General features: G+C 45.8%; 1 protein-coding gene and 1 long non-coding RNA gene across 2 annotated transcripts in view; both read left to right on the top strand.

Moving 5' to 3' along the window:
• Window positions 1–18947, top strand: part of LOC143923946 (uncharacterized) — a 281712-nt gene that overhangs the window by 42204 nt on the left and 220561 nt on the right. The gene's annotated exons all lie outside the window — the stretch shown is intronic.
• The window catches only part of LOC143923943 (ciliogenesis-associated TTC17-interacting protein-like), a 41433-nt gene continuing 33546 nt past the window's right edge, over window positions 11061–18947 (top strand). The window contains exons 1-4 of the mRNA XM_077447891.1: window positions 11061–11134; window positions 14482–14588; window positions 15139–15339; window positions 18075–18130. Of these exons, the coding sequence (XP_077304017.1) occupies window positions 14495–14588; window positions 15139–15339; window positions 18075–18130 (351 nt within the window). The 5' untranslated portion in view covers window positions 11061–11134; window positions 14482–14494. The remainder of the gene's footprint in view (window positions 11135–14481; window positions 14589–15138; window positions 15340–18074; window positions 18131–18947) is intronic.

Raw genomic sequence — 18947 nt, 5'->3', positions numbered from 1 at the left:
TAACACCTATGGTGCAAATTTGGAGCCCCAATAACCTAAGGCCGACCTGTACTGACTTCCCAAAAACGGTACCCCAGGACATCAAATTTTAGCATTGGTTCCTATGTGAAAACTGGCCATGTTTGGGACCCGATTGCTCCCCCGTTTTAGGTCCCATGGGCCCCACACTTTGCATGCATACTCCCAAGACCCTCGACTACATGGAGCCGAAAAAAGTGAATCAATGCCATCTATGGTTCAGGAAATATGACCGTTTCAAGTTGAGCTCCAATTGAACCAACTTTTGAACTTTGAACTCCCATTACTGGGAAACCTTCCATACTGGTGTACCATCGAGTTGCGGGTGGACCCCCCCCTCGGCACCCCACCCTGAGGGGGGGGTGCCGAGGTCGGGGGTCATGCCAGACAGATCTCTGGCCAGCTAGAAGCAAAATGTGATCAAAGTGACTGACATTGAGTTCCTGTTTCTGGGGAACCACGTGGTGAAAACCAGCCAAAACTTTGAACACTTGCAGGGGAGACTCTTTAGCACCTATGGTGCAAATTTGGAGCCCCAATAACCTAAGGCCGACCTGTACTGACTTCCCAAAAACGGTACCCCAGGACATCAAATTTTAGCATTGGTTCCTATGTGAAAACTGGCCATGTTTGGGACCCGATTGTTCCCACGTTTTAGGTCCCATGGGCCCCAAACTTTACATGCATACTCCCAAGACCCTCGACTACATGGAGCCGAAAAAAGTGAATCAATGCCATCTATGGTTCAGGAAATATGACCGTTTCAAGTTGAGCTCCAATTGAACCAACTTTTGAACTTTGAACTCCCATTACTGGGAAACCTTCCATACTGGTGTACCATCGAGTTGCGGGTGGACCCCCCACCTCGGCACCCCCCCCCAAGGGGGGGGTGCCGAGGATGGGGGGTCATGCCAGACAGATCTCTGGCCAGCTAGAAGCAAAATGTGATCAAAGTGACTGACATTGAGCTCCTGTTTCTGGGGAACCACGTGGTGAAAACCAGCCAAAACTTTGCACACTTGCAGGGGAGACTCTTTAGCACCTATGGTGCAAATTTGGAGCCCCAATAACCTAAGGCCGACCTGTACTGACTTCCCAAAAACGGTACCCCAGGACATCAAATTTTAGCATTGGTTCCTATGTGAAAATTGGCCATGTTTGGGACCCGATTGCTCCCACGTTTTAGGTCTCATGGGCCCCAAACTTTACATGCATACTCCCAAGACCCTCGACTACATGGAGCCGAAAAAAGTGAATCAATGCCATCTATGGTTGAGGAAATATGACCGTTTCAAGTTGAGCTCCAATTGAACCAACTTTTGAACTTTGAACTCCCATTACTAGGAAACCTTCCATACTGGTGTACCATCGAGTTGCGGGTGGACCCCCCACCTCAGCACCCCCCCCCCTGAGGGGGGGTGCCGAGGTGGGGGGGTCATGCCAGACAGATCTCTGGCCAGCTAGAAGCAAAATGTGATCAAAGTGACTGACATTGAGCTCCTGTTTCTGGGGAACCACGTGGTGAAAAACAGCCAAAACTTTGCACACTTGCAGGGGAGACTCTTTAGCACCTATGGTGCAAATTTGGAGCCCCAATAACCTAAGGCCGACCTGTACTGACATTCCCAAAAACGGTACCCCAGGACATAAAATTTTAGCATTGGTTCCTATGTTAAAACTGGCCATGTTTGGGACCCGATTGCTCCCCCGTTTTAGGTCCCATGGGCCCCAAACTTTGCATGCATACTCCCAAGACCCTCAACTACATGGAGCCGAAAAAAGTGAATCAATGCCATCTATGGTTCAGGAAATATGACCGTTTCAAGTTGAGCTCCAATTGAACCAACTTTTGAACTTTGAACTCCCATTACTGGGAAACCTTCCATACTGGTGTACCATCGAGTTGCGGGTGGACCCCCCACCTCGGCACCCCCCCCTAAGGGGGTGGGGGGTGCCGAGGATGGGGGGTCATGCCAGACAGATCTCTGGCCAGCTAGAAGCAAAATGTGATCAAAGTGACTGACATTGAGCTCCTGTTTCTGGGGAACCACGTGGTGAAAACCAGCCAAAACTTTGCACACTTGCAGGGGAGACTCTTTAGCACCTATGGTGCAAATTTGGAGCCCCAATAACCTAAGGCCGACCTGTACTGACTTCCCAAAAACGGTACCCCAGGACATCAAATTTTAGCATTGGTTCCTATGTGAAAACTGGCCATGTTTGGGACCCGATTGCTCCCCCGCTTTAGGTCCCATGGGCCCCAAACTTTGCATGCATACTCCCAAGACCCTCAACTACATGGAGCCGAAAAAAAAAGTGAATCAATGCCATCTATGGTTCAGGAAATATGACCGTTTCAAGTTGAGCTCCAATTGAACCAACTTTTGAACTTTGAACTCCCATTACTGGGAAACCTTCCAAACTGGTGTACCATCGAGTTGCGGGTGGACCCCCTAGCTCGGCACCCCCCCCTGAGGGGGGGGTGGCGAGGTGGGGGGGTCATGCCAGACAGATCTCTGGCCAGCTAGAAGCAAAATGTGATCAAAGTGACTGACATTGAGCTCCTGTTTCTGGGGAACCACGTGGTGAAAACCAGCCAAAACTTTGCACACTTGCAGGGGAGACTCTTTAGCACCTATGGTGCAAATTTGGAGCCCCAATAACCTAAGGCCGACCTGTACTGACTTCCCAAAAACGGTACCCCAGGACATCAAATTTTAGTATTGGTTCCTATGTGAAAACTGGCCATGTTTGGGACCCGATTGCTCCCCCGTTTTAGGTCCCATGGGCCCCAAACTTTGCATGCATACTCCCAAGACCCTCAACTACATGGAGCCGAAAAAAAAGTGAATCAATGCCATCTATGGTTCAGGAAATATGACCGTTTCAAGTTGAGCTCCAATTGAACCAACTTTTGAACTTTGAACTCCCATTACTGGGAAACCTTCCATACTGGTGTACCATCGAGTTGCGGGTGGACCCCCCACCTCGAAGCCAGAAAATGGCATTCTCGGAAATGCGTGATTGGGAGAATTCTCTTTTCTACAGTCGGCGGTGGAAATCAGATTGGGTTTGAGTACAATGAGAGGTCAGATTTCGGCCCTGTCAGTATTCTTCCAGAGGCCTTTAGCCTCCCATTCACTGGTCCGAACCTTTTATGCAGGGGGCAACTCATTGGTTGCCCCCCATTAGGTCACCTATGTGTCCTTGGGACTTTAATTTGGTGCTGTGTTACAGAAATAACCATTTGAGCCTATCGAGGAAATTTCATTAGTCTTGCTGTTATGCAAGCTAGCCTTCCTGATGTCGATCACCTTGGCTAGAAGGGTGTCAAAAGTGGTGGCCCTTTCATATAGGGAACCATAGCTAATTCTTCACCAAGACAAGGTGGTGTTGCGTCCTATTCCATCCTTCTTGCCAAAGTGTTTTTTTTTATAAAGAAATACATTCTGCTTTCACTTAGCTACAGTGAAATGACAGACAGCAGGATGAAAACTGCAGCATTTATTTTTTTTAACTTGGTATTAATGCTCATATAGACAAATAAAAGTTCCTTTCCTACTTGATGGGGGAAATGGATTAAAAATATAACAGGTGTTTATATGCACATGAGTAGGAGTGGGGGGTTCTTGTACAGTATATTAGTAAATCAACCTTTCTTGGTTCAGTATTCTTTTTCTTTGTGTTAAAAGGTAAAAATTGGTGTATATATATATATTTTTATTTTTTTAATCTTTGCGGACGCGTGTATGTGATGTGCTGTGATATTTATTGGTAAACTTACAACTTGGATCTTTAAGTTCCCAAAAATATGGGCATTTATTCATAACCTAAATATCTGCTACTAAAGTATCCAAAATTTTAATAAGGAAGTGGTGGCAGTGACAACTCGAGCATGCTGTGGCTTGTGATGTTGCAGAGGTGAACTTGCTTAAAGTGTTACTTAACCCACAACCGTAAAATCAGTCTGTACCCTGTTTCCCCGGAAAATAAGACCTAGCGTGATTATCTGTGATGGCTGCAATATAAGCCCTACCCTGTTTCCCCCTGAAAATAAGCCCTACCCTAAAAATAAGACTTACAAGGACTTTAACTAGGGCAGGGATATTCAATTAGCGGACCAGCTGTTGCAAAACTACAAGTCCCATCATGCCTCTGCCTCTGGATGTCATGCTTGTGGCTGTTGGAATCTTGCTATGCCTCATGGGACTTATAGTTTTGCAACAGCTGGAGGTCCACTAATTGCATATCCCTGAACTAGGGCTTATTTGGGGGGTAGGGCTTATATTGCAGCCATCTCCGACAATCACGCTAGGTCTTATTTTCGGGGAAACGGGTATATGCAATAAAGCATGCTTGTTGTACTCACTTTGGAACCTAAGGCCTTATTCCTCCACACTGTGTAAAAAGTCTGTTAGATCCTGTATGCACAGATCCTCCCCTTCTTCCATTGCCCCCGAAACAGGTCTGGCTAAGACAGAGTTTGTGGAGTCAGGCTGCACATGCTCAGTTTGGTGCGTATTGCTAGAGGTTTTTTTTTTTTTTTGTTAAAAAGGCTGTTTGATCCTGATATTTGTTCCTCTTCCACAGTCCCCAATCCATCTACTGATAGAACAAAACCTTGGGGACAAGCTGCACATGCTCAGTTCAGTGGGTATTGTTGTTTGTATAGAACATACCTTCCATTACTGGATGCGGTGCCATTTGCCTTTGCATGATGAACATTCTAGAATTTTATAAAGGTTGTCTGAGCTGTCAGAAAGCAGGGTGTAGACAGCTGAAGTTGTTCAGCGAGCTGATTGGAGGGAAGGGACACACCCACCTTCACACAGCAACAGAGCTGAGGCTGTCAGTCACAGGCTGTACGCTGAAGCTCCCTCCCCTGTCACCGTTTTTTCTCTTGGTGTCAGGAAAACGTGTCAGAAGTGATTCAGGCTGCTAGCAGAGGAGGGAGGCAGCAGACAGAAATGACAATTGGTGCTCTGGACCGGGACAAGTACACACTATAGAGGGATATGCTTTGCTCATATTTCATGTCTGCGGTTTGCAACCTGCGTGCAGTAGGAGAGGGTGAAAACCACCTCTGGAATCCTTCTATTCCTCCAATAGACACACTGCTATGGAATGGGGCACCTTTACTGTGATTTGTTCCTAGCAAATTGATGGGCCAAAAATATTAAAGTGCAGACCTCTAGGCAAATGGCTAAATATATATATGTGTGTGTGTGTGTATTTTTTTTATATAATATATATAAATATATATATATATATATACACACATACACACACAGGGGACCTACAAGCCAGCTTTATTCTATTCACCCCCAGCAGACAGCTCACCTTGTTGGTGACCTCCGTTTTCTCTGCCAGAGTTGAACCATACAGATTGGACGCCCCTTTTCCCAGCCTGTAATTGGGCAGTGAAAGAGCAGCAGGCTCTCCAATTCCTCCTCTGGCATGCATGTTCTAACTAGTTTGGTTGACTGATGGTGATTCCCCTTCTCCTCTGGAGTTCACCTTTTTAGGTCCGTTCAAAAATGGCTCCACTACATGCCCGAGACAGGTTCACTTTACTGTCAGATGATACAAATGTCTTCTCCGGAAAAGCCAGTTAGGCAAATGAGGCCTCTTCTTGGCCTCATTTGCATAAAAAGTGGATGCTATGACCATGGCATGATCTCATGGATGACCATGAGTTTTGATGTGAACGTTATACTGGTCGTTTTTTACAGTAATTTTGGGGTCAGAATAGCCAGCTTCCTATCTCATGTATATCGGCAGATCATGCCTCCTCTTAAAACTTCATACAGCATCCTATCCTTAAAATGTGCTGTCTGGTGGAGATGCCCATGCCATATCATTCTGAGTGGGAGGAAGAGAGGGGTATCTGTCTGACACGAAGGACAATTTAATACCCCACCTACCTCCTATATGCAACCGAGTTATTTTCAATAATAATCCTTGTAGGGCCTCCAACCTTTTTTGGTCAATGGAGAATATCCTTCCTACACAGGTGATCAGAGGGAAAGGATTCCTTTAAATGTATGGTTGGTGGAGAAGGTCCCCTTACATTGGTGGTCAGTGAAGAAATGCTCCCTGAAATAGTAGAGAAAAGTACCCTTTTTTTCGGCGGTCAGTGGAGAAGGGCTTCCTGACATAGGCGGTCTGTGGAGAAGGGCCCCTTATATTGTTAGTCTGTGGAGGAGGGATCCCTATATTGGTGGTCTGTGGAGAAGAGCCTCCTCACATTGGCGGTCAATGGAAAAGGGTCACCTGGCACTGGCTATCAGTGGAGAACGGCACCTTATATTGGTGATCTGTGGAGAAGGGCCCACCCCCCGCCATTGGTGGTCTGTGAAGGGGGCCTCCCTGCCATTGGTGGTCACAAAAATCCAATTACTTTTGGTCATTGTGGAAGACAACCCCCACCTCTTTTACACTGGTGGTCATTGGGGAAGGGCCCACCTACATAGGTGATCAGTGGAGAGGTGCGCCCCTCCCTGACACTTGGTCATTGTAATTTGTGATTGCTGGAGAAGGGCCTTCCCTTAATTCATGGAAGTGTCCCTCTTACCTTGGTTGTTGGAGGATAAGTGCCGTTCTGCACCTCAAGCACTAATTGTAAGGGCAAAGGATGGTAGGGTGTGCTGGAGGGTTGATTGTTTCTGGCTACTGGGGGATCTATTGTAGCTGGTAGGATCTGGTGTTACATGGGGGGTGGACTCTTATTGTTGGTGGTGGATTTATTTTTTGCTTCTGGTACTCTTTTTGAATTTTATTTCTCTCTATAAAAAAAAATCTATATATATATATATATATATATATATATATATATATATATATATATATATATATCTATATCTATATATATATATATATATATATATATATATATATATATATTGTGAGGGGTTAGCTCGGCAGCGGGTGTGTGTGACCCCCTGGATGGGTTCACAACACAAAGTCAGGCACAGCAGACAGCGGTGTAGGTTCAAAAAACAAAAGATCCGGTTTATTTATGCTCCATGCAGTGATACATATAACAGCCAAACAAAATAAAACAAGAAAATAAATCCTGGTCAGCTTGACCTCTAACTACACACATAGACTCCCTGTCTAACAACTGGGTACAGCCTTGTGCTGTACCAGTCCCTGCCTTTGTTGTAAAGGTTTTGCCACACAGGCGTTAACTCACCGCACAGTACAGGTGACACACTCCACAGTCTATACAACACAAAACTGGTTCCAGGATGGAGCATCTCCCTATGCATGCTGGGGTTTTTTGTAGAGGCCTTAATGAGCCCACTTGCTTCAGCTGGGCTCATTAACTCTTCCCCTCTAATTGTAAAAGTCTGCATAAAGCCTGAATCTAGGACACACATATTTACCATCCTGGATACAACCAGGTGACTTCACCTGCCTGCTGCCACATACCCCCCCCCTCTTGTTTCAACCTTGGGGTTGTAACACCAGCAGTCAGACACGCATGTATCCGAGACAAAGCATCCACATTCCCCATTTTAACACCAGGGCGATGCTTAACTGTAAAGTTAAATTCCTGTAGGGCTAGGAACCACCTATTTACTCTTCTATTGGTCTCCTTGTTCTGAGCCATCCACTTTAAAGGAGCGTGATCAGTCACCAGGTCAAAGTGCCTACCTAGCAGATAGTACCGAAGGGAATCTAGAGCCCACTTCACTGCTAAACATTCCTTCTCAATCGTGGAGTTTAACTTCCTGCTGAGGTAAATGACTGGGTGCTCTTCCCCGTATATATATATATATAAAACTATTTTATAAAAAAAAAACGTTAAATATTTTCTTTAAAATATATTCTCTGAAACCGACAATCTCAAAGGGAGGATACAATGAAGGGAAAAATAATCCCATGTCTGTAGTTATTAGAATATGAGAATTTGGTGACTGTTTTATGTCTTCACAAGACCTCCGCTCTACAAACCTAAAGTTGTCATTTCTGATTTATTAAATTCATTAATGAATGTCACTCTGTAATGTAAGGTGCCAATATGCTGTGTTTAAATAAATAAAGCCGACCTAAACGACTTATCTTTTTTTCTTCTTTATTGTCACTTTGTATCAAAGGTTATCCCACTGTGATTTATGGGGCTTAATATTTAAGCCGTTTCCCATGCTGCTTATAGAAATGATGACAATCACAAGTGACAATTGATGAAGTTTACTTAAAATCTGACCTCCAGCCTCCCCTTCAGTCTTGCACAGTTGTACCGGCTCCTCTCCTGGACTGAAAATGTTCACTCTGATTTCACTGAACACTGTTAACTTCTCACAATGTGCATTAGAAGCTACAGAAAGTAAGATGGAGCCCCGTCTCCTTTCCTGGCTGGAGGACGTCCAGTGTCATATATTGCTTTCCTTCCAAGCCTGAATGTTCCTGATTCATCCCTTTTTCATTTATTGGATTTCAGTTCTTTCAGTCCTAAAGGTTCAGTGTCAGTTCTCCCCAGAAACACCCGCTCTGCTAGACTGATATATACTGACATCAATTCCTATAATACTTAGCGCTAACTAGTGGCCAAGTGTGGTATTTTTCCTGTTTTAAATTGACGAAAAACATTCAGCCAGCGTAGAAAATGCCTAATACCATTTATTTTGTCCCTTTTGCACAAAATGTGCAGTGCATCCGGAAAGTATTCACAGCGCTTCACTTTTTCCACATTTTTGTTATGTTACAGCTTTATACCAAAATCTATTACATTTATTATTTTCCTCAAACTTTTATAAACAATACCCCATAATGACAACGTGAAAGAAGCTTCTTTTGAAATCTTTGCAAATGCATTAAAAATAAAAAACTGGAAAAAAAATCCCATGTACATAAGTATTCACAGCCTTTGCCATGACACTCGAAATTGAGCTCAGGTGCCTCCTGTTTCCACTGATCATCCTTGAGATATTATTATACAGGATTTATATAGGACCGACAGTTTACACAGCATTAGGGCAGACAGTATAATTACAATACAATTCAATACAGGGGGAATTGGAGAGTCCTGCTCGTTAAAGCTTTCAATCTAGGAGGGAGGGAGATATTTCTACAACTTGCACAATCCAACTTGGAGTCCACCTGTGGTAAATTCAGATGACTGGACATGATTTGGAAAGGCACACACCTGTCTATATTTGGTCCCACAGTTAACTGCGCATGTCAGAGCACAAACCAAGCCATGAAGTCCAAGGAATTGTCTGTAGACCTCCGAGAAAGGATTGTATTGAGTCACAGATCTGGGGAAGGGTACAGAAAAATGCAGGTCCCAAAGAGCACAGCGGCTTCAATCATCCGTAAAATAGAAGTTTGGAACCACCAGGACTCATCCTAGAGCGGGCTGCCTGGCTAAACTGAGTGATTGGGGGTGAAAGGCCTTAGTCAGGGAGGTGACCAAGTGCCCGATGGTCACTCTGACAGAGCTCCAGCATTTCTCTGGAGAGAGGAGAACCTTCCAGAAGAACAACCATCTCTCCAGCACTCCACCAATCAGACCTATATGGTAGAGTGGCCAGACAGGATTGTATGGAGGCACAGATCTGGGGAAGGGTACAGAAACATTTCTGCAGTATTGAAGGTCCCAATGAGCACAGTGGCCTCCATCACTGTAAATGGAAGAAGTTTGGAACCACCAGGACTCTTCCTAGAGTGGGCTGCCTGCCCAAACTGAGCATTTGGGGGGGGTGGAGGGCCTTAGTCAGGGAGGTGATCAAGAACCCAATGGTCACTCTGACAGAGCTCCAGTGTTTCTCTGTGGAGAGAGGAGAACCTTCCAGAAGAACAACCATCTCTCCAGCACTCCACCAATCAGGCCTGTATGGTGTCGCAGCCATTACTAGCAATAAATAAATAGAAATTCCATAAATATATCTCATAGTCTGGTTTGCGCTAAAGGTATAGCATTTACAATTGATCCCCCCCCCCCCCCCCGTGACTCCACCATTAATCCCTGACTCTGACCTCTCCTTCAGCCCCCACATCCAATCACTGGCTAAATCCTGCCGCCTTCACCTCCGCAACATCTCCAGAATTCCACCCTTCCTGACTAATGACAACACAAAGCAACTTATTCACTCCTCCTTGATTATTTCCCGCCTTGATTACTGCAACTCTCTCCTTAATGGCCTACCCTTAGGCAGCCTATCCCCCTTCAGTCTATTATGAATGCTGCTGCTAGAATAATACACCTCGCTAATCGTTCCGTGACTGCTGCCCCTCTCTGTCAATCCCTTCACTGGCTCCCCCTACCCCACTGTATAAAATTCAAAATGCTAACCATAGCATACAAAGCCATCCACAAGATCGCCCTCATCTGCAGATATCGACCAAATCACCCCCTCCACTCCTCCCAGGACCTCCTCCTCTCTAGCTCTCTTGTTACCTCCTCTCATGCTCGCCTTCAAGACTTCTCCAGAGCCTCTCCCATCCTCTGGAACTCCCTGCTCCAGTCTGTCCAATCAGCCCCTACCCTGTCCACCTTTAGGAGATCCCTGAAAACTAATTTATTCAGGGAAGCCTATCCCACACTCACCTACCTGTCCCGAGCCACCCCCATCAAATCATTCTCTGCAGCTATTACCTTTTGTATCATCACCCCCTCCCTTTTAGAATGTAAGCTCTACGAGCAGGGCTCTCCTGTCCCTTCTGTATTGTACTATAATTGTGTTGTCCCCCTTATACGTTGTAAAGCGCTGCGTAAACTGTTGGCGCTATATAAATCGTGGGCAATAATACAATCAATATGCGCTTATTAGAATTTTCTTTTTACCAAAGATATGTAGTAGAATACATATTGGCCAAAATTGATGAATAAATTAGTTTTTATTTTTTTTGCATTTGTTTTATTGGCTATGTTTTATAGCAGAAAGTAAGAAATATTTTTAATCACTCCTGTTAATAAAGCGCTGAGGGCAGCCTGCAGTACACATTTCTGGCCACAAGATGCCGCTGTTGTACAGAAGCACAGAAACTCCCCGGGCTCTGGTTGCTATGGTTACCATCTGTTGCCTTGGAAGAGACGCGGCCCGGACTGTGCAGGTTCCGTCCTCCGCTCCCGGGATCCGTGTGACTGCAGGGCGGCCATAGAACTCAGGTACGGAGGATAAGCTTACAGCTATATACAGGACTGCATGTGCAGCTGCCGTATTAACAAAATAAATAGCTTTTTCTGTTCTATTATTGCTGACACAGCTGTAGCAGAACTAAGTGGAACACCGAGTTTGCATTGTCTGCAACTTTGCTTCTTGATCGTACGGCGTCCGCCATTTTCTTGGAGACCCTATGTATAGATGTCTATGGGAATGGGCCCTGGTAATATGGCTTCCACATGGAGACCTCAATACACAGGTGTGATGAAGGGGCTCATGCAGCTTGTATGATCTTATTCATTCATTTTAGTAATAGGAGGGACTCTTCAGTCATTTCAGGTGCCATAGAGACCCCTAAAATTATGGTTTCCTGATCTACAGATATAAAATGGAAGCGTTGTACTACTGGGAGTGTCTGACAATTATATTTGTAGCACCGCCTGTGGGATATGATTACATGATTTTCAGTCATAATTATGAAAATAAAATGAAACAATTTGTAATATTTGCTTGAAAAAAAAAAGTAAAGTGCGGCGGCAAAAAGATGGGAATTAACGCCTGTGGCGCACCAAACGTGCGTCGCTGGGCGGGTGGTGTTTATGTGCTGACAGTTTCCAAAAACGGCTCTCGGTCCTGAGTAAACATTGGTAGCCAGCAGGACCAACTTCTGATCATGGGACCATTGTGACAGCCAATCATATCAGTCATGTGATCACAGAGCCTTCACAATTTTTTTTCTTAAATTCTTGCAATCATCGCCGATCCTTCCCATTAAGGACCCTTTAGCGTCAAGAACTTTAGCGAGGATGCCAGGGTGGGCGGAAAGGGGTAATGGTCAGTGGTAAAACAAACACTTTTATAGGTGGTCATTTGAAAAGGGACTCGCTTCCAATGGTGGGCATCAGAGAACACTCTTTTTCTACTGGTGGTCAGTGCAGCCCCATTACATCCGTAGTCATTGGTGAAGGGACTTTTTGTATTGATGACCTGTGGAGAAGGACCCCTTACATAGTGATTGGTGTAGGTCCTCTTTGCATTGGTAGTAAGTGGAGATGAGCTCTCTTATATTGGTGTTCAGTGACGAAGGACCCCTTACATTGGTGATGAGTGCAGAAGGGCCCCCTTACATTGGTGATCATTGGAGAAGGACCCCTTGCATTGTGATTGGTGTAGGGCTCCATTACATTGGTGATAAATGGAGAAGGGCCCTTACATTGTGAATGGTGAAGGTCCCCCTTGCATTGGTAGTTAGTGGAGAAGCACTCTATTATATGCGTGGTCAGTCGAGAAGGACAACCTTAAATTGGTGGTCAGTGGGGATGGGCCCCCTTACATTGGTAGTCAGTGGAGGAGGGCCCCCTTACATTGGTGATGAGTGCAGAAGGACCCTTTTACATTGTGATTGATGTAGGGCCTCCTTTCATTGGTGGTCAGCGGAGAAGGACCCTTGCAATGTAGTTGGTGTAGGTCTTCCTTGCATTGGTAGTCAGTAGATAAATGATCTCTTATATTGTTAGTGGAGAAGGGCCCCTTACATTGGTAGTCAGTGAAGAAAGGCCCCCTTACATGGGTGATCAATGGAGAAGAACCCCTTACATTGGTGATGAATTCAGAAGGACCCCTTTACAATGTGATTGGTGTAGGGCAGTGATGGCGAACCTTGGCACCCCAGATGTTTTGGAACTACATTTCCCATGATACTCAACTACACTGCAGACATCTGGAGTGCCGAGGTTCGCCATCACTGGTGTAGGGTGTCCTTGCATTGGTGGTCAGCAGAGAAGGACCCTTACGTTGTGATTGGTGTAGGTCCTCCTTGCATTGATAGTCAAGTGATAAGTGATCGAACCGTGTTGTTGGATAATCCGACCATGTGTAGGCTACATCGGACTGTTTCCGTCGGAATATCCAACCGACAAAGTTTTAGAGCTGGGCTATAAAATTTTCCGACAACGTGATCCGATCGGACTTTGTCGTATTGTTTGTAGAGAATTCCGATCGGACAAAGTGCCACGCATGCTCAGATCAAATTCCTAGACCAAAGCTATTGGCTACTAGCCTGAAAGTAGTCCCGTCGTAACAAAATAACGTCATCACGTTACGAACGATCGGATTTTCCAACAACTTTGTCCGACCATGTGTATGCAACACCAGTTTCGGACAAAATCTGACGGATTTTGTTGTCGAAATTTCCAACCGTGTGTACAAGGGCTTAGATTATTAGTGGAGAAGGGCCCATTACATTGGTGATCAGTGGAGAAGGACCCCTTACATTGTGGTTGGTGTAAGGCCGCGTACACACGCGGGGACTGTTCGCCCAACTTTGTCCGTCAAACAGTTTCGGCAAACAGTCCGCTCAAAATTAGCATGGACGGACATGGCCACACACGACGGACGAACAGTTTGCTGAAACCGTGCGCGATGACGTGAACGGCACGTACGACGGGACGAAAAATACGACGTCCTATACACTGCATTACAACTTTCGGCGTGAAAATCCTTTCTGAGCATGCGCGCAACTTTGTTTGACGAACAAGCCTACACACGAGCGGACTGTTCGCTGAAACAAGGTTTCAGCGGACAGTTTTTCGGAAATTCCGAAAAACCTTGTCCGTCAAACTGTCCGCTGAAACTGTCCGCTGAAAGCCCACACACGAGCGGACTGTCCGCCCAAACACTGTTCAGTGGACAAAGTTGGGCGAACAGTCCGCCCGTGTGTACGCGGCCTAAGTCCTCCTTATATTGGTAGCTTGTGGGAATGGTTGGCCCTATGACAGAACGCTAATAAGATAATTGCAATCAATAGTTACTAACCTCAGTTATTACAGGAGAGGCTCCACTGATCCCATGTCACCAAGTGAAGTCAGCTCCGGAACTTTGTAAGCTTCCGCACGTTAAAGCTCAATCTGCTGCTGGTCAAGGTACCCCTAACACCCTCTGAAATATTTTTTTGGAGATCTTTACAACCATTTTTCATTTATTCTGGCGATCGAAGTTCACCACCTCTACTGACCATAATCACTAAGAAGAACAGAGAAGATGAATCTCTTGAGAGAGGATGCAGACAGCAATCAAAACCTGACAAGGGTTCTAACCCTCCCATGCTCTACCCAAAACTTGAAAAATATGTTTTGGTTTTAGACGCAAACAAAAAGTGGGATTTTAGAGCCACTGCAGTGTAAGCTGAATGGTTTCAGTTGTTTGGTATTGCCTTTAATCTGTGGATATTTGACTTTTCTCCATTCTCGGAAATATTATGGAGTCTAACAAGCGTAGATTCACAGACTCGGGAGAAAAGTGATCCTGAATATTTGTTTTAAATGTTGGCAGGTAATGGGTGATTGTTTTTCAGGCTCATCGTGAACATGGAAACAACTTCCCCAACAATAGTGGAGACTCGGGAACCTTTGAAGGACCAGAGAGCCAGCATTGAGGCTCTGGAGTTTTTATCCCGAATAGGTAAGTCTTCACCCCACTTTGTGGACACCAGTAGCGTTTTGTGTCAGTTCAATCACAACCCTTTGTCCGGTTTTGCAAAGAATAAGAAAGGGCTCTGTCTGGTTTTTATGGCAGACAGCTCACTTGGCAAGGCCTCTTGAAAGCCCTCTACCCTTCTTATACTCACCTCTGCCATACACCTCTGGCATTCTATTTATCAGTCATAGTACTTGGAAATACCCCATACTTGGCATGTGATGTCCCCCTTCCTCTCAGGACGTCGTGCAAGGACCTAAACAGCCAACCGCCAGGCCCAAACAATGTGACAAGGAGGGGAAGCAGGTCATTAGCCCAGTGTAGGCTCTGACACTGATTAGGGTTTGAGCTTACACAGTGATTAGACTCAGTGCCCATTTAAAGAAACCGAGTGATGGGGGACTACAGCATAGGTATTAGTGGCTTGGGGTATTTCAAGAGAACCTGTCACTTTACCCATTACCTTTATAATCCTAGTATTTTCTCTTTTGTCTATTCTGTTGCTTTGAGCACGCTGTCTATTCTCTCCTTCCAGGGCCCAGTGATCTGGATCTTTGTCTCTTTCCGGAGTCTTTACAGACAGTGTCAGGTTCAGGAACGGAGGTCGGAGATTTCACTGTCAGCGTCCAAGCTGCATACTATGAACAGGAAGCAGAAGAGGAGGAAAAATGTCTTCTGGTTCATGCCAGCAGTCAGGGCACCATTGATGGTGTGCCATGTGGGACCTCCATAGTCGGTCAGTATGTCGTTATCTCTAGCTGTGAAAGCAGCACTTGTCATGTGAACTGTACTTAGCATGTCTTAATCTTGAGTGTGCCATTCAGATTTGGGTTGCTGGTCACAATCGAACTCTTGGAACTAAAAATAATGCAGAGATGGGTCCCAACATGGAGCTACAAGGAAATGCTAACCAAACTGCATTTTATTTCTCACTTTAAAAGGTGATGTGACCACTTTATATAAATGATCTCAACACACAAATTCTGTAGAAAACTTTTTAATTTAGAGTGACCCTGTACTACATTTTAAGCTATTTCATGATTGGCTTGTATAGACAAGTAAATATATTGAGCTTTCAGGGGCATTCTGCTTGGATTTGAGACTAGTTTAGGACATTTATAAGTCCATTCACAAGTTCATGTGACCTGCTCCTGCCCTCCTAAGCCAATTTACTTATTCTGACTGTACTCACAGATCCTGGGATTTAGTGCTGGGTCTCCCTACCACTGCCAACACTCCCAGTTATCTTCTGGAGTGCCCTTTAAAAACTAGGGGATGTGGCAATTCGCACTCAAGCAATTCATTGCTATGGCTACCCCCCCCGCCTACAGAATCTACTGTATATGTATCCTCTTTGACCCCTGAGGCTTCTGTGCTTCTGTGTTCCTAAGACTCCCGTTATTCGGTGTTCCCTGAGGCTCCTGAGCCTATATCCCACCTGTTCTTCGGTTTCCCCTGGGACTCCCTTTTTTCTGTGTTCCCTGAGCCCCTGGGTCTCTTTGACCAATGAGACTCCTGTTCTTCTGTGTCCCCCTGAGACTCTTGTGCCTCTGTGTCCCTTGAGACAGCTGTGCCTCTGAGACTCTTGTTCTTCTGTGTCCCCCTGAGACTCTTGTTCTTCTGTGCCCCCCTTAGACGCCTTTTCTTCTGTGCCCCCTGAAACTCCTTTTCTTCTGTGCCCCCCGAGACTCTTGTGCCTCTGTGTCCCCTGAGACTCTTGTGCCTCTGTGTCCCCTGAGACTCTTGCGCCTCTGTGCCCCCCCCCCGAGACTCTTGTGCCTCTGTGCCCCCCCCGAGACTCTTGTGCCTCTGTGCCCCCCCCCCCCGAGACTCTTGTGCCTCTGTGCCCCCTCCGAGACTTTTGTGCCTCTGTGCCCCCCCCGAGACTCTTGTGCCTCTGTGCCCCCCCCGAGACTCTTGTGCCTCTGTGCCCCCCCCCGAGACTCTTGTGCCTCTGTGCCCCCCCCGAGACTCTTGTGCCTCTGTGCCCCCCCCGAGACTCTTGTGCCTCTGTGCCCCCCCGAGACTCTTGTGCCTCTGTGCCCCCCGAGACTCTTGTGCCTCTGTGCCCCCCCGAGACTCTTGTGCCTCTGTGCCCCCCGAGACTCTTGTGCCTCTGTGTCCCCTGAGACTCTTGCGCCTCTGTGCCCCCCCCGAGACTCTTGTGCCTCTGTGCCCCCCCCGAGACTCTTGTGCCTCTGTGCCCCCCCCCCCCCCGAGACTCTTGTGCCTCTGTGCCCCCTCCGAGACTTTTGTGCCTCTGTGCCCCCCCCCGAGACTCTTGTGCCTCTGTGCCCCCCCCGAGACTCTTGTGCCTCTGTGCCCCCCCCGAGACTCTTGTGCCTCTGTGCCCCCCCCGAGACTCTTGTGCCTCTGTGCCCCCCCCCGAGACTCTTGTGCCTCTGTGCCCCCCCGAGACTCTTGTGCCTCTGTCCCCCCCCCGAGACTCTTGTGCCTCTGTGCCCCCCCGAGACTCTTGTGCCTCTGTGTCCCCCCGAGACTCTTGTGCCTCTTGCACAAAGCAAGGTCCATAAAGACATGGATGAGCGAGTTTGGGGTGGAGGAACTTGACTGGCCTGCACAGAGTCCTGACCTCAACCTGATAGAACACCTTTGCGATGAATTAGAATGGAGATTGCGAGCCAGGCCTTCTCGTCCAACATCAGTGCCTACCTCACAAATGTGTTTCTGAAAGCATAGTCAAACATTCCCATAGACACCCTCCTAAACCTTGTGGACATCCTCTTCTTTTCTTGTTAAAAAAAAAAACCTTGTGGACGGCCTTCCCAGAAGTGTTGAAGCTATTATAGCTGCAAAGGGTGGGCCAACTCAATATTGACTAAGACTGGGATGCCATTAAAGTTCATGGGCGTGTAAAGGCAGGCGTCCCGAGACCTTTGCTAATATAGTGTATGTCAAGTGGACCTATACTGCATGTTAATTAACAATTACATAAAATACATATCTGGAAGACAGAGTAACCCAACACCTCACTGCCTGTCCTTTCCATGGCTGAGCAGGGATTATATTCTCCACTTTACTGTCCAACCAAAACTCATGTGCCCGGCCCAGCGGTACAACATGATGGCGATCCCAGGAATGCATGCCAAGCTACAGAGAGTGGCAGTTGTCATTCTCTGTGGCACATCCAGAATGGCTTCATAGGACTTCATAATGCTAGAAAACAGAGGTCCTTAGACTTCTACTATGGAAGTCCCACAAAGGACACTCTGACAGCAAAACTGTTTTGTATTATGGAAAAATCCATCGGGGGAGGGTGGCACCATCATTTTGCAATGACCCCAGCACTTGTGAAGCTGATCTAATGTCCAGATCACTTTCCAGCAATAATCTGTACAGCGGGCATGCTGCCTCTTGTCTGCTGTAGTGTGGTGGGGACTCTCCTTAGAATATCTGTGTAATGCTGCTTGAGATTTTTTGGTTGACTGATTTTTCTTGGTTTTGTTGCAGCTTATATTACACGGAAGCTGGAAACCTTAGAACAGCATCTTCATGAGTATGTGAAGGTAAGGCCTTTTCTTGTCACCGATATTTACAGGATTTTATGCCCCTTCACGCTTTTAATGGTGCATTGCAATGCATCACCACGTGCATGTTAAAGTGGAGCTCCACCCACTTTTACAACTTTATCTTAAAGGAATGACAATCCCTTCACCACTCGATTGTTGGGGTTTATTTATTTTTTTCCCCTTACCTTTTATGAAGAGGCACCGGGCTCTGTCCGCCGCCCGATGCCTCTTCGTGCCGGGCTCTATTCCCTGCGAACATCATGACGCACAGGGCAGAGCCTGGGGGCAAATGCAAAAAAATAGAAAAATCATAATACATACAGTACAGTGTAATCTTACAGATTATTTACTGTATGAAATCATTTCACATCCCTTTTGTCCCCAGTGGTTTGTCCAGTGCCCTGCATGCAGTTTTATATATTTATATATATATATATATATATATATATATATATATATATATATATATATATATACTGTTCTTTCTGCCTGGAAACTGGAGATTTGTCCATAGCAACCAAAAAGTGTCCCTTTACGTCAAAAGTGGTTTTAGACCAACTACAAAACAGCGATTAGTAAATGAGAACACTTGCAGAATTTAGCGATATTGAATCATGGGGAAATTAGTTTTACTATTTTTATATTATTATTTTTTATATTTATTTATTATATTATAATTTATGATTTTGTGTTTCAAACTTCAGCATACCCGTGATGTCTTCTAGACTCTTGTTTGGACAGATTTAAGTGAGTTATTGCTCAGAATTACAGGCCTACAATATAAAACGCCAAATTTCTATGCAAAATAATTGTA

The sequence above is a fragment of the Lithobates pipiens genome, unplaced genomic scaffold (genome assembly GCF_037356315.1).
Source record: "Lithobates pipiens isolate NorthernLeopardFrog02 unplaced genomic scaffold, aLitPip1_a1.2 Scaffold_22, whole genome shotgun sequence".
Lineage (NCBI taxonomy): Eukaryota > Metazoa > Chordata > Amphibia > Anura > Ranidae > Lithobates > Lithobates pipiens.
The sequence above is the reverse complement of the archived record's forward strand: the minus strand, read 5'-3'. Positions and strand labels throughout refer to the sequence as shown.